Source organism: Egretta garzetta, unplaced genomic scaffold (genome assembly GCF_000687185.1).
Source record: "Egretta garzetta isolate BGI_Z169 unplaced genomic scaffold, ASM68718v1 scaffold351, whole genome shotgun sequence".
In the NCBI taxonomy this organism is placed as follows: Eukaryota; Metazoa; Chordata; class Aves; order Pelecaniformes; family Ardeidae; genus Egretta; species Egretta garzetta.
Genome location: NW_009258489.1, coordinates 324,822 through 339,291, shown reverse-complemented (window position 1 = coordinate 339,291; position 14,470 = coordinate 324,822). Strand labels below are relative to the sequence as shown.

The 14,470-nt window shown below is 36.5% G+C and overlaps 1 protein-coding gene across 7 annotated transcripts in view; it reads left to right on the top strand.

Annotated features, from left to right (window-relative positions):
* AKAP11 (A-kinase anchoring protein 11) overlaps positions 1 to 14,470 on the top strand; it is a 37,108-nt gene that overhangs the window by 10,202 nt on the left and 12,436 nt on the right. For 3 of the 7 annotated variants that reach the window (XR_004842828.1, XM_035900876.1, XM_035900906.1), the window contains exons 3-7: positions 180 to 227; positions 1,688 to 1,822; positions 2,765 to 3,029; positions 3,482 to 8,144; positions 10,562 to 10,717. Coding sequence is in view for 6 of the 7 variants with exons in the window: in XM_035900876.1 (XP_035756769.1) it covers positions 180 to 227; positions 1,688 to 1,822; positions 2,765 to 3,029; positions 3,482 to 8,144; positions 10,562 to 10,717 (5,267 nt within the window). In the remaining variant the exon portion in view is untranslated. The remainder of the gene's footprint in view (positions 1 to 179; positions 228 to 1,687; positions 1,823 to 2,764; positions 3,030 to 3,481; positions 8,145 to 10,561; positions 10,718 to 14,470) is intronic. The other 4 variants (XM_035900896.1, XM_035900902.1, XM_035900882.1 and 1 more) reach the window with 4 other exon arrangements.

Genomic DNA, 14,470 nt, shown 5'->3' with positions numbered 1-14,470 from the left:
TTCTTTATGTAAGACTATGTGCTACTGTTTGAGCAAGCTATGCTACCCTAAGGTATGGTTTTCATGGCAGTAGAATGAAGTGTTATGGTAAAGTTTTCTGAATTTTTAACTCTTAACTATCTGCAGAAAACAAAAAGTTATTTTCTGTACTTCAATATGTTCATGCATTTATTTTACAGATTACATTTATAGGTTTTGCTGAAGAGAGGGGTACTGCTCATTTGCAGGTACAGTATATATCTGTATTGGAAAAAAATGTTCTTCAGCACTGGTGATTTCTTAAGTAGTACGTAATTTTTCAGATGGAGGAATTTTGGTGTTTGAGAAATTGAAATATGTGCACCCATAGCATTTAAAAACCTAAGTTTTAAATATCATTGAAAAGCTAAAAAAATAGTTATTTTAATATGATCAGCAGTGTTTTATATGTATTTAAAATGTTACCTGAGCCAGTCTTCGTATTGGAATGGTCTGGAATAGCTTATTTAAATTGGGGGGAGGATTTGTTTTGTATGTGGGCTTTTTGGGGGTAGGTGGGGTGTTTTGGATTTTTTATTAAAAAACTGTGTGTATCAGGATTTTTGTTTGTAACCTTCTCAGAAGAGTTGTACTTATTAATATGGTGCAGTTGTCATCTGCAAAGCTAAAATGTTACTGAATTCACTGGTAGCTGTGAATTGCTGGTGGGGGATCAGGAGTTGGTATTATGGTTATGCCTCAAGATACTGTTCTGGAGAGTTAGAAGAGGAAGCATTATTTTAAAGGGAAAGTATAGCAAACTACTGTGTTGTGCCCTGCTGTTTTAAGAAGTTAAGGATTTAATCTTCTCATGCAATTTACACATCTGTATAACCCGTAACATATATGTTTACAGTGCAACTCCACACTTCTCTGTCTGGATCTTGGTAAAGATTGCTGTAATAGTTTTTTGATGTTTAAAAATGAAAACCAGAAACTCTCAATCCATTTGTGTTCAAAGTTGTATCAATGTTGCTAGTTAATCATATGATAATAGTGCTAGATGTTCTTTCAAGTATGGGTAAGAAGTATTTGATTGTCTGGAGTTAGATGAAAATTAGAGAAGATTGAGCTGAATAGGTTTATGGAGACTTGCTTTGTACCATATGGATCAGTAGTGTTTAGATTGTTTAAAAAAAAAAAAGCATAAATCTTTCATAGGCCTTTTCTATATTACGTAAACCTAAGTTATCCAAGATGATGCTTAAAGAAGTGCCTTGTCCTTGTTTTTGTAATAGTGGGCTAAAACACCATTCCAATGAAGCACACTAAGAGCATGTAGAACCATTGAGAACCATTATTAGCTGAGTTCAATCTTCTCTTTGTAGTTGCGTACCGTGTAGGATGTGCAGCTGCTTTTCAGTGCTTACAGGATTCTCCTTTGTGACTTTATGCCATTTCTGGCCCCTGAGAAACAGTGGAATTTCTTCTTTGGCAGAACAGTGAGCTAGAGGTGAATGTGGGCTGAACTAAAGCTTGTTTACACGAGATGTACACCACAGTTTGAGACAATAAGTGGGGGATGGGGCAAGAAATAGGGGACAAAAGAGAAACTTTACCAAATTTAGCAGCTGTTACTATTTAGGGGGGATATGAGATCAAACCCACTATCATTTACATGTTATTTTTTTCACTTTACATTCTCAATGTATTTCTATATCTAAATCAGGAGTTGGCAGCTGTTTCTGCAGAGCTCCCAGATGTTCTGAAATCGCTCCAGTTGTGCAAACTAAAAGAAGACGAAGTTATATTTCTGAAAGATGTAAAGAAAACCTTGGCAAAACCTTATGTCATGAAACATCAGGTAAACTTTTTATATCTTCTTGCATGTCTTAATTACAGAAGCATTTTGTTTTGCCTCGTAAAGAGTTTGGTCATACCATACCTTGTCTTGCTTGTGCTTTTGGGCCATCTTAGCCACAGTAGTATTAATGTTATATTTCTGTGTTTCTTTAAAATGAATATTAGCAAAATCTCAAAATAAACTTGGTGCTTTCAAGTGCTGTGTTATTAACAGAAAATATTTAACAAATAATTCATTATGGTGCTGATCCCATGCTTCTGCTAGACTATAGTCCCTTTCACTGCCAATTTGGAAAGAGGATGAAACTTGTCAAGTTACCTCTCTCTGCTCTGCTTTCATCCTCGGCAGACTTTCGTCTTGAAACAGAGGTGCCAAAAATAATGAGATTGTTAGGAGTTCATAAAATTCACTGGGCTCTTCTTATTAAAAATTATTTACAATTATAACTATTAATTATATAATTGCCATTATTATTATTATGTTTTTGATTACATTATTTCCAATTATAAATGTCATTAAAGCAAACTTCTTAAAGCCATATTGACTAATCATGCATGTTAAATTTAATTATGCTGCATATAAGGTAAAAAAGAAGAAACAAATATCCTATAAACTGAAGTAGTGTTCAGCATAAATGTACAGATTTTTAATGTGCATTCTTCAATTAGTAGATTCTTGAGTACATATCATCATGGTTGTATTACACAATCTTTTGTTTGTTTTTATTGCAATGATTTATGCAGAATGCAGAAGTTATGAAAATAAGTGATTTTAACTAACACTCTACCCAAACTGTTCCATTAATTTTCTTATCTTTAAAATATTTGTAAATCATTTACTGTTCATCAAAAAAATGTATTGAAAGAATCCCTCATTACTACTGACAGTTGAAATCATTCCAAGGTTGTTAACGTTTGTTTTCTTGTTGCTCTCTTTTTCAAGAATCAGCTTCCTGAAGTGTTTTGTGTGATGAGACTGTCTCCTTCATTCCCAAGGATCAAAGTTGATTATATATTTACCTTGCTGAGCAAGTATACCACAGGCATAAGATATGCAGTGGAAATAAACTCATCACAAAAACATCAGACAGAGACATCCCATGGAGAAGATGATGACACTAATCAGTCAGTTTCTTCAATTGAGGATGATTTTGTCACTGCTTTTGAACACTTAGATGAAGATGAGCCTTCAAAGATACAAAGTGCTGGTAAGTTCTTTCATGCTCTTGACTTGTAGAAATTGTTATTTGAAATTTAGGCTGTTGGGATTTCATGAGAAAGAAAATGTAGATAAATAGTAATTTTTTTACATTAATCATGTTTTGTAAAGAGCTATTATGCAATTGCAAGTTTATTGTTTTTCCTGTTCTTTTCACATTTTATCAACTCATAAACCAAAGATTCTAATCGCAGTGTCAGATGCAGATCAAATAGAATTTTGATCTACTTCGTGTGCTAAAAATACATGAATTTGTCAGTGTTAGACTAGTATAATAACATTTGAAAAAAATGAAAGATTTTGTCTTTAATCATGAAATATCAGCTACCATTTTGCAACAATAAAAAGCCCAGCAATTGCCATTAAAATCTGTCCCCATTTTTCTACAGTTCTATCAAAATTCTTGGTAGTGAAGCAATTTTTTTTTTTTTTTTTTTTTAGGTGCTTGCAGCTTTACTTCTCGAAACCATCGAGATGCTGCATCACAGACCATCTCTGCTCAATGTTTAGAAGCTGTTGACTCAAAGATTCTTGTGGGTTCTGCCCGTCGAAAGTCATCTGTTAGATCTTCTACTTTGATTGATATTTTGGGAATTAAGGAACTGTCCTCAGTAAAAAATTCAGTTACAACCTCAATTTCTGATCCTTGGATACAAAGGAGTTTCTATAAGCCATATAATCCTTCTGATCAAGGTGTTAATTTTTTATGTAAAACATTGTTTTCCTCCTCTCCAGCTGAATCCTCTGAGTCGGATTGCTCCAGCCCAAGCCCCATCATCTTCTTAGATGAAGAAGGGTATCAAAAAAGCTTGAAGGCAAAACTTCAGCTGCCAAAAATTCCAGTAATGAAAGATGGTATAGAGGATTCGGACTCAGAAGTAAGTGAATTTTTTGATAGTTTTGATCAGTTTGATGAGCTGGAACAAGCCTTGGAAAACTCTTGTAAAGTTATTAGGGATCCCATCCTAGGGAATCCCTCCCAGAAAAGGAGGACTGCACATGAACAACTGTCTTCTGCAAGCATTACAATGAACCCTCAGAAATTCAAGTTTGATCGTCCCACTCTCCCAGCCAATGTAAAGAAACCAACTCCTCGTAAACCAGAATCACCATATAGCAGCATCTTTGATGTCCCGGATTCCCCCCGCCCAGTTAAAACATCAGGGGAAGAGAACGGAGGCTTGTTCAGCCCTATTCGATCATCAGCTTTTAGTCCACTAGGGAACTGTGGTTCTTCTGAATGTTTATGTCGAATTAATCTTGGTGGAGATGGGACAGGTCAAAATCACCATGATGCAGTTTATAATAGTTATTCAGCATATGCTGATAGTGTTTCATTTGAAATACTGGGTTCTGTTTTTCATTCAGAGTCCTCATCAGAAAAAGTATGTACAGGAAATGATTCAAAACACAAAGGGATTGCTTTGAAAGAGAAAAAAGGTCAAGCTGCAGATCTCAAAATGAAAATTGGTAAGGAGCCAGACAAACAAACAAAATCTAAACATAAGTCATTAATGATTAGAGATAGCATTCAAAAATTTGCAACTGAATTAGTTGAAAAAAGTTTTGGCAGTGCATTTAAAGACCTGCAAAAAGGTGTTTCTTCATGCACCAATGCACTTTGTCATTTGGCTGCTAGGTTAACTTCTTCAGTCTTTCAAATGGCTTTTTATGAGATTGGAAGACGTAGAGCCATCTCCCTGAAGGAGCGTGCCATTAATGGCATAGCGAGCTTTTTGGTGAGTGAAGCTATAACTGGTGCTTTGAAAGAACTGCGGCACGTAAAGAAACAAATATTTACCAACACCGTTGCACGGTTTGCGGCAGACCTTGCTGAAGAACTTGTGTTTGAAGGAATCATGGAAGTATGCCAGTTTTCGTATCCATCAACACCTACAGCTGCACAGCCTTCATCATTTGATTATGAAGACAAAGTGGTAAGATCCTATGCCAGAGATTTGTCTGAATCTGTCATTCAGGAGGCTTTTATTGAACTATCTCAGGTTGATGTGACCTTCACAACACAAGCAGCCATTAGTGTTTCCATGGACAACATTAAATACGTGAGTGCAGAAAGTATGTTAGAGTCAACACGGACTTCCACAGTTTTTCCTAATTTTAATGATAGGGTAGCACTGAAGCCAATCCAAGATTCCAAGAAGGAATACACAGTACAGCAAGCTCTATTTTGCACCTCTGGTGTTGTAAGTTCAATACCTGTGCCCTTAGCTGGAAGAGCTCTTTGTCAACATCAGGTTTCCTCTGATGCTTGTAAAGCAAAAGTATCCACTGCTCTGAATTCTGATGATGATATGAAAATATACAAAGACTCTACTCATCCATTTTTCGCAAGCAGAAAGAGAGAGGAGGAAGTCGCTTCTTTCAGAAATATATACCTAACTTCAGATCACAGTCAAAGTACTGAAAGTACTCCATCACTCTTGCATAACCAAAACAATACCAAACAAACAAATAACAGATCTGGAATGAACAATAATTCAGAATTAACAAGTGGGTCAAAAGGCATTAATACTTTCTCTGGAACTATGGTAGATATGATAGTAAATGAAGCTTATGAAGCCATAACCTCATCTAGAGTAACAAAGGCAGTAGAAGAGTATACAGACTTTTTAACAAGAAAAATAATAGATAAAAAACCTTATGTGCAATGTGTTGGTGAAGATTTCCCCAAGAATGTGTTTGCAGATCAGTTGGCTAAGTGTGTCATAAAACAATCTGTGGATGAAAGTAAAACTGTCTTATGCAATGCTAGTGAGAATTTGGCATGTAATGTGAGCTCACAGACTTACGCAGATACCAGTAGAAAAGAACAATGTGTGATAAAGAAGCAAGAGGCTGAGAAACAAAGCAATGTTTCTGTAATTGTGGAACAACAACAGATGCCTTTGAATAATCCATGTAAATTTCTTCTTACTCCAACTCATTCTGTTCAGTGTTTTTCAGAATCTAAAGATTGTTGGCAGGAACAAAAAGGACACAGGTTTTCTTCAAAATCACCCCCACCTTGTTCCACTGTGACTTTTGCTAGGCGTGTCCTAGAGGACTTCACTGACACAGGAAGCTGCTCAGTAACATGCTTAAACAAGCCCTCAAAACCCCATGATACTCAGAAAACACCATCAGGACCTTTGACTTACAGGCAGGCTGATTGTTTTCTGCATGCAAATAACTTTTCTTCAGTGATGTTTGGCAGTGAAGATGCTTTGCAGCTGGAAGATAAATCAAGTCTTAAAGATGGAAATACCTGTGTAATGCCTGATACGCCCCCACCAACTCCTTTAGTACCATGTCAAGGTAGTTCTGAAAGAAACCTAAGAAAACTCTCTAAGAAACTCAAGGGAGAATTAGCAAAGGAATTTGCACCTGCAACACCACCTTCTACACCATACAATCCATCCGTTACTGGTTTGTCTGAAACTGAACATGACTCTTTGGAAAATGAGGAATTTATGCTGAAACTCATGCGGTCGCTTTCTGAAGAAGTGGAAAGTAGTGAAGATGAAGATCGTTCTGAAATGCCTGTGGAGAAAGAGGAGCATTCAGAAAAAACAATTCAGTATGCAGATTGCTTAGCTAGCCGTATCATTTCAATAGCGACTGAAATGGCTGCTTCCCATTTAGATGGTAAAACAAACGAAAGAGAAGCTGACAGACAGGTTCAGTCAGGCATGCAAAACAGAAGATGTGGATATACTGCATTTCTAAACATCCCAGAAGAGACATGCAATTCTTTATGGAATTATGCAGGTGATATGGCAGGAAAAGTCATCAGTGAGGCCAAAAAAATAGTGAAATCAAGGCATTGTAAACTGTTGAGGTTGAAGCGGGTTAACTGTCAGGTGGATTGCCTTTATTTGAGAAGAAGTGATAAAGATTATAGTTCAAAAGAACGGTGCGGTTCGGTGCGGGACCAGTGGTTGGGGGAGAGAGATTCATCTGTGCTTCCTTTACCACAAGGTTCAGGCATGACAGGTTTGACTTCCAAATACCCAAGCTGTGAAAGCGTGACTGACGAATACGCGGATCATATTATTCGAGTTTTGAAAAGAGAAGGTGGTAATGCTGAACTGTTAATGGATCAGTATGCTAGCAGACTTGCTTACAGGTCTATCAAATCAGGCTTACAGCAAGCTGCTAGAAAAACCAAATTGAGATACAGCAGAAAGACATTTCCTGGGCAAAACACACAGGTCAGTGGTAAGCTGGAGCTGATCAAAGCAGTGAATAAAGATGCAGTACAGCAAGTGAAAAGCGGCACCCATCGCTGTGAAGACCAGACGTATGAAAGGAATATTGGCACACAAAGAACAGAATGCACAGAGTTGTTACATTTTTCAGAATCCCTTGCTCGCAGTATCACTTGTGATGTCAGGAAGAAGTTGAAAATGTCGGGAGCGTGTTTGCCAAAGTCTCTAACAGATTCCTGTCTGTATAAAAAGACTGAATTTGATGAAGTCACAGGGGATCTTGTTAAAACAAGATTTTCTAGGACATTTCTTCCTTTCTCCCCAGATCATAAACTGTATCATAGCACAGGCAGTTTAAATGAAAATGGCTACAGTGAAGGTGTAATTCAAGCTATCGAACAATATGCTAGGAAAGTAGCAGATGATACTCTAGAAATGAGTTTAGAGTCGGCTGTTCTCCATGTGGCTGAAAACAGAAAAAATGGGGATAGGCTCTCATATACTGAGAAACTGTCTCCTTTTTCTGGAACTGTCTGTAGATGCTGCAGTATGAAGGAACATCGGTACTGTACAGAAAATACGTCTCATCATCTACCCACACAAGAATCCTCCATTTCATTGAGGCATTTTTTTCATTCTGGATTAGGTGGTGCCTGTCAAAAATCACGAGTGTTTCAGCTTGATATTCCTAAAATTCACGTTGATGTAGAACAAAAGGCAGTGTGTTCTGACAAGGGGGCTGCTGCGGCCATAGAAAAAGCAGAAGGAGAGCTGAGTTACACAAGTCTGACAGCTGACAGTGGTATTGGACAAGATGGAGTCAGTTTTGCTGAAAGCCTTACTACTGAAATAATGACATCAGCTATGACTAATATTGGTCAGGCAGTTAACATAAGGTAATAACAATTTTCTCTTATTTGTTAAATTCTGTACCAGAAAAAGAAGAATTGTTAATACAAATATGTGTTCAGAAGGAATTTTTTTCTTTTTTAGAAATGTGTACTTTTTGTTCTGCATGTTTTCTTTGTATTCTCCTGCTGATATATAAATGATTCAGAACTAGAAAAAAGAAAGTTGGTTTTTTTTTTTTTTTTTTTTTACCTGTGTGAGCTTGAAACCAAGGTTTCTATGTATATCAGTATGCGTATGTTCCAGTAGGTGACTAACAAGTGGAACTTATTATTTCGGTTTGAAATGCTGTTATTTTTGCCTACCATAGAGAATAGTAGACCTTGAGGGTTTTGTTGAACTATGAGCTATGACAGAATCCAGGTTTGTTCCCTACCAGTATTTCCTCTTCTGTGCTAAAAAATTGAAGTAATTTATTTTTGCTTTTGTCAGTAGGGCCAACATCTGATACTGGCCAAACTAGCCATTGATTTTTAGTATGAAGGCTTTATTTTGATTATGGCTGTGTTGTGATAGTGCCCTCATTATTGGGGAAAAAACCACAAGCCCTTACTTTAAGAAAGAACAACTTAAAAAAAAACATACTTTAGCTTATAAAGTAGCAATACAATAGACAAGAAATTGACTGTCAAATTCTTGTGTATTTAGCAAAGGCTAATATACTGTTTCCTTTAATAGGCCCGTAAATAGGAAGTATGTGCCCCAGTAACTTTGCAGCAAACAGCAACTGTTTCTTAAATCAGACTGTGCAGTGATCAGGGTGACTTGAAATCTCCTCTTCTTAAGGTCCAAGAGCAATCTTTACCATGTTGGTTTTTTCCACTTTATAGTAATGTTTATTTTGCTACTTTTTTTTTGTGTGGGAATTCCTCACACTATCTACAGGTTTCTTTTCCTGGTTTCTAGAGGGGTGTCATGATGAATAATAAAATTTATATTTATATGTTCAGTGGCTAAAGGCCACAGTGGGACTGAACTAAATTTTTCAAGGTTTGATGTGAAACACCTACATACGAGCAGCATAAAAGTGCTTGTAAGGTATATATTGTGGCTCTGTGCACAACAGGGTTGAGTCCTTACTCCATGTGTGGCCAAAAAAAAAAGTAATGTGGTGATGTTTTTCTATACCTACAGTATCAAAGATGATGTTTTGTTTCTGAATAAATTCCTAAAAATATCATCTAAAAGTTAGAATATGACAGCAATAAAATGCAGGGTTCAAAGAGGTACTGTTTGTTATTATATCTGTGACAAGGAGACGACATTAGGTTTTTACTATGACGAAATTTATAAATGCTTCTTACATTGTCATCTAAAGTATGGTATGTAACCAATATGTTTCTTGAGAAGCTGCCTTGTGTGGTGAAAAGAACTGCTGCTAGTGCTGGTATAACTGTAAATAAAAATGGGGAAAAAATCACCATTGTATTACCTAGCTGGGTTCCTATTCAAGCCACATATTTATCTGCCCAAATTTGTGCTCACTGGAGCAAAGTGTTGCCAGTGGTGTGGTTAAGGTTGGCTTTTTAATTAGTGAATGTTACTGGGGCTGCTTGTTATGGTGGTAGTAGGATGATAATTTTTCTTGAACTTTCTACCAGTTCATCTGTATATAAATAATCACAGTTTGCCCCTGAAACTTAGTTCATAACTGCATGTTCTCATATTGTAATTTTTTTTATAAGGAGCTCAGACTTCTTTAAAGTTACCAGATTGGATTTCTTGAAGCGTCTTCTGAAGACTACCTTTTATTGAGCATGTCTGCTAGATTGGGTTTGGGATAAAAAATTTAAATTTATTTCCCGAGGGGAAAAATTCTGTCCAAGTCGTGCATTGCTACATGTTCTTGAAGCAGGAAGGCAAATCTTTATCTGCAGAAAGATCTTTTTAAAAAATGGAATCCTAAGATTTTAAGCATCCTAACACCTGCATGTACTTAAGCGCTTGGGTACAATAGCAGACCACCTAGCTGGTCGTACCATAAGCAGGCAGGGGACAAGAGCCAAACTGTCCTGTGGTGAACAGGTTCAAAAATAGTAAGTGTTCTGCTTGAAAAGTGTACCTCAATATACAGTCTGTAAGGCTGCAATGCCTTCTATGCTTTATAGCAAATAATCTTCCAAATGAGAGAATTATTTGTGCTGCTCCCTATGTCTTCTAGTGAAAGAATCCCAAATAGCCATCCCTGATATAAGACTATTGAAATTTCAAATTAATTTGGTTGCTCCATTTCTTGTGTTGAGAATAAGGTACAAATTAATGGATTCTGCATCTCCCCCCACCCCACCCCCCTTTTTCTTTTCTTGGAATTTTAAGTCTTTGAAATGGTGTTAAATTGCTGTAAATGAACTAACACAGATTGGCATGAAATGCAGTGATGTTTTTGTCTGAAATTTTTGTTTAGCTCTGTTGGAAGAGAAGGCTTTCACTCTGTAGAATCTATTGTTAGCCAGCAGATGAGTCTTAGTATTGGTGATGATAGCACTGGGAGTTGGTCCAATCTAAGTTTTGAAGATGAACATCCTGATGAAAGCAGCAGTTTTCTTCACCTCAGTGACAGGTAACTATAAACATGTTTAGTATGGTTAAACAGTTATCTTGACATCAAATAACTTGGCATCAAGTGGTTTTCTGGGATTGGGAGAGAAGAGATTATTTTGTCTTCAACATGCAATGACTTTTATTGAAAATGGCTCTAATGTTATGTTTGTGTTTTCTTGCAAAACGTTGTTGCCCACAAATGTTCACTTGATTTTATGTAAATTCGCCTATTCTTGAAAAGACGTAATATGATCTTAATTTGCATGAGGAGCTATAAAAACAGCTATTTTTGTCTTTGTTGGGACTTGAATTTATAAGCTCTTCTAACTGATACTGGTGGAGTATTTATGTACTACTAACAATTAGCTTACAGGTGCATAATATTGGCACTTACCTGTTCAGGGTAGTAACTTTTTCCACAGAGTTTCTCACTATACTTCCCCTGGTTGATTGATAACTAACAAAGATTAGAATGGGAGTTTTAAAAATCTGCAATGTTTCTGCCTGTTGCCAGGGAAAATTGTATTGAGTTGTGGCCTGAACTTCTATATTAGGAATATACGAGGAATGAGTAAACTTAGTTTTTTGATTGATTAACCACTGATGTTACTGTAGGAAGTTCAGCGTTTCTGTTGAAGAATAGCAGAAATGGGGGAGAGGTTTTGTTTGTTTGTTTGTTTTTTTTCTTTTTAGTTAGTACTTCCATCATCACAAAGAAAATAGGGGAGATACGTCTCCTTATGTGATGTACAAGTAGATTATTTGGTACCAAAGTGAAGTTGCTCACTTAAATATCTACGGTATTTTTCATGTGTTGCTTAACTAAATAACTTAAGCAAACCACTACTACAATTTATCACTCATACAGCTGAATAATTTTGTAAGAGAACACATTGCCTTAAAGTTATTTTAATAAAACATGATCTGTTGAATGAGTGAAAAGGAGTTACGCACGATGAAATTCAGAGTATAAGGAAGAGTATTCAGCGTATTGACAGTTACAAATAGTGAATAAAATATAAGTTAGTTGATGCTGAAAGAAAAAAAAAGTACAAAAAAATTGCTGGACCTGTAGTGCCCATGTTGTATTTGTTATTTGTTTTAATTTGAATCTGGTTTGGGGCTGATAAAGAATGTAATTTCTGTAACTTGTAAGAAAATCTGTGGCTCATTAGAGGAGGAATGATCTAAATTAGCATTTAACTTGGAGAAAGGGAGGCATAATTTGGATAGCAAGGTGTTGGCAGGAGAAACTGGCACGTGCAAATTGATCAGCTAGTTTTACAAAACTAACTGTGGATTGGTAACAGCACGTGGGTTTGTTTGTGTTACTGAGGTTTAACAGGTAGAAATGGCAGGATCTGGGGTTATTGCCCTGATTGAAAAGATATGGGGCAGGGGAGACCACCTGTAACAAAACAAGATTCAGTAGTAACAGTGTTAGCATCTTCTAAAGAAAGAAAAAATTGCATGGCAGTGATGAAGATGTATTGCTTTTATCTCATCTTTTTTTACATAAACTGTTTTATAAAACAGGAAAATGCCATTCAGTTATAGAGGGAGCATTCATTATGCAGTTACAACAGTTGAAAGCTTGGGGGTGTTTTGTCGTTTATTTTTATTATGCTCAGGGCCATCTGCTTAAAAAAGATTGTGCTGATTATATGTAAAGCGTGTCAATTTGAAACGTTTAGATGTACCAGCAGGTAGCATTGCTCCCCTGGTAGCTATTTCTTAATGCAAGTGTCTAAGAAGCTGTCAGCATTTTTGCTTGTACCATCTTTGAGGTACTAGGTACCATTAGACCAATTTGTTTGTAATGCTGGTACTATATGATTAATAGTGAACATTAGGCAAGTTTTACCTAGTGGGGGAGGACCTCTCCCTTCCCCCAGTATTTTCCAGGCCATTTGAAGTATTCAATGGATACTGATATTTGAGACTCCTTTAGCTGACACTTTGGAAATTATCTCCATAATAATAGACATAGAGATTCCATTTACAGTAGTTTGACATTTTTTTGGAGCATAGGATCACAGTCCCCAGAAAGCAACGCAACAATGCAGGCTGCAGTGGTCTAGTTCGATTTACCTTGCTTTGCTTTACGTCAGGAAAACCAGACATTTTTGTAGTAGTTCTGTTGAAACAGTACATGCCCTCTGCATCTCAGATCAATATAAAAATTGTACTTCAGTGCTTTAGAGGACTAAACTGTCTGTAAACAAGGGAACAAAACAACTTGGAAAGAATTATCAAAGCATGACCCTGCAGTTCCATTTGAATGGAAGTAGGAATGGAAGTTCTTTAGCAGACTCAGTAAAATTAGTTATTCAGGGGAGTGCTTATATTGTCTGCTTTGTGTGCCTAACATTAGCGGCTTAAATTTAGAAATAAAACAGTCTTAAGCTTTCTCTATGGTTAATGTATAGGTATAGGCGTAGACATAGGCTTTTCCAGGGGATGAATCAGAGCAGAAGCCTCTTGCCTTTGACTGTATGCACATAATGCAGAATCTCAAAGCAGATGATCTGATTTATAGTTCCCATATATATATATATATATAGTGTGTGTGTATATATATATAAAGTTGAAAGCTTTTCTTGTCATTCTTCTGCTGGCTCATCTTGAAGAGCTGCATGAAGCATTATAGAAACATTATAATGCCTTTGTTTGTTACTTGTTCTGTGGTTGTAGGACTTTAATTTCAAGGCTGTTAATTTGGCATCTCACAACAAAGACAAAGCCTCATACATTGCTGTGCATTGTAATCATATGGTTAATTATATGATTATTTCAGACCAAGTTTGACCTCTCTAAAATATATTAATCTTTTACCTAATCAGAATAGTAGTATGCATGAGGTCACTCTGTTAAGTTGCAAATACTTTTTCCTTTAGTCTGAGAACTGGGGCAGCTTTTACTTCCATTTTAAGTATAGGCATCTGTAACTTTCAGTGAAAGAGGCTATTTTGAGTGCAAAATTCTGGTATCAGTAGGCTATGTTAATATTTTCTATACATGTGATTCAAACCAAATTTTAATATGTCTATATACTGTGGTAGTCTCACACAGTAGCTTCAGAAATGTTCTTAAGACCAGGGTTGCATTTTCTGAGCAGCCCAAGTTGGTTTCTTTGGAAGCCTCTGCTCTTTACTTTTCTTTTTTCTTTTTTTGCATAATGAGAGGACTGATTGTTCTTTGCACATGTAGTCTAAATAAGCAATAATGTGCTGAATGAAACACCTTCAACTCTTTAATTTTTTTTTTTCCTGTTAGGGTATATTCATGTTGCAGGCTTGCTAAACTGCTGTTACAGTTTTGAAATTAGGATCCAAGCAGGCATACTGGAAAGCAAAGGATACTGATAGGTGATGCTGTTACTTGAAAAGAGATTAATGTCTGTGTCTTCAAATGTTTATTTCCAACATTTGTTGTTTTAAATTTTACTATTTGCCTTGAGTGGAATGAGTGGAAAAGAAGAGCTTTAACAGTCACACAAAACTTAGGTGAAGAAAGCATCTTCTTGCAGCAGTTGTTCTCTGGAGTTGCTTCACGGCCTGCCATACCATGTATAGTAGACAATCTAGCTTTCTCAAAGAATGCTGGTTATCTTGAAATCCTATTCTTGGAAGGCTTCCAGACGTGCTCTGGGGGAGTTATGAAGTTGGGGAGCAGAGATTTAATCATATGAGTAGCTGAATCTTGTACTTAAGCACAGGCTTAACAAACTCTGCTAATTATACTGCCTGAAGTGTACCAGTGTAAGGACATG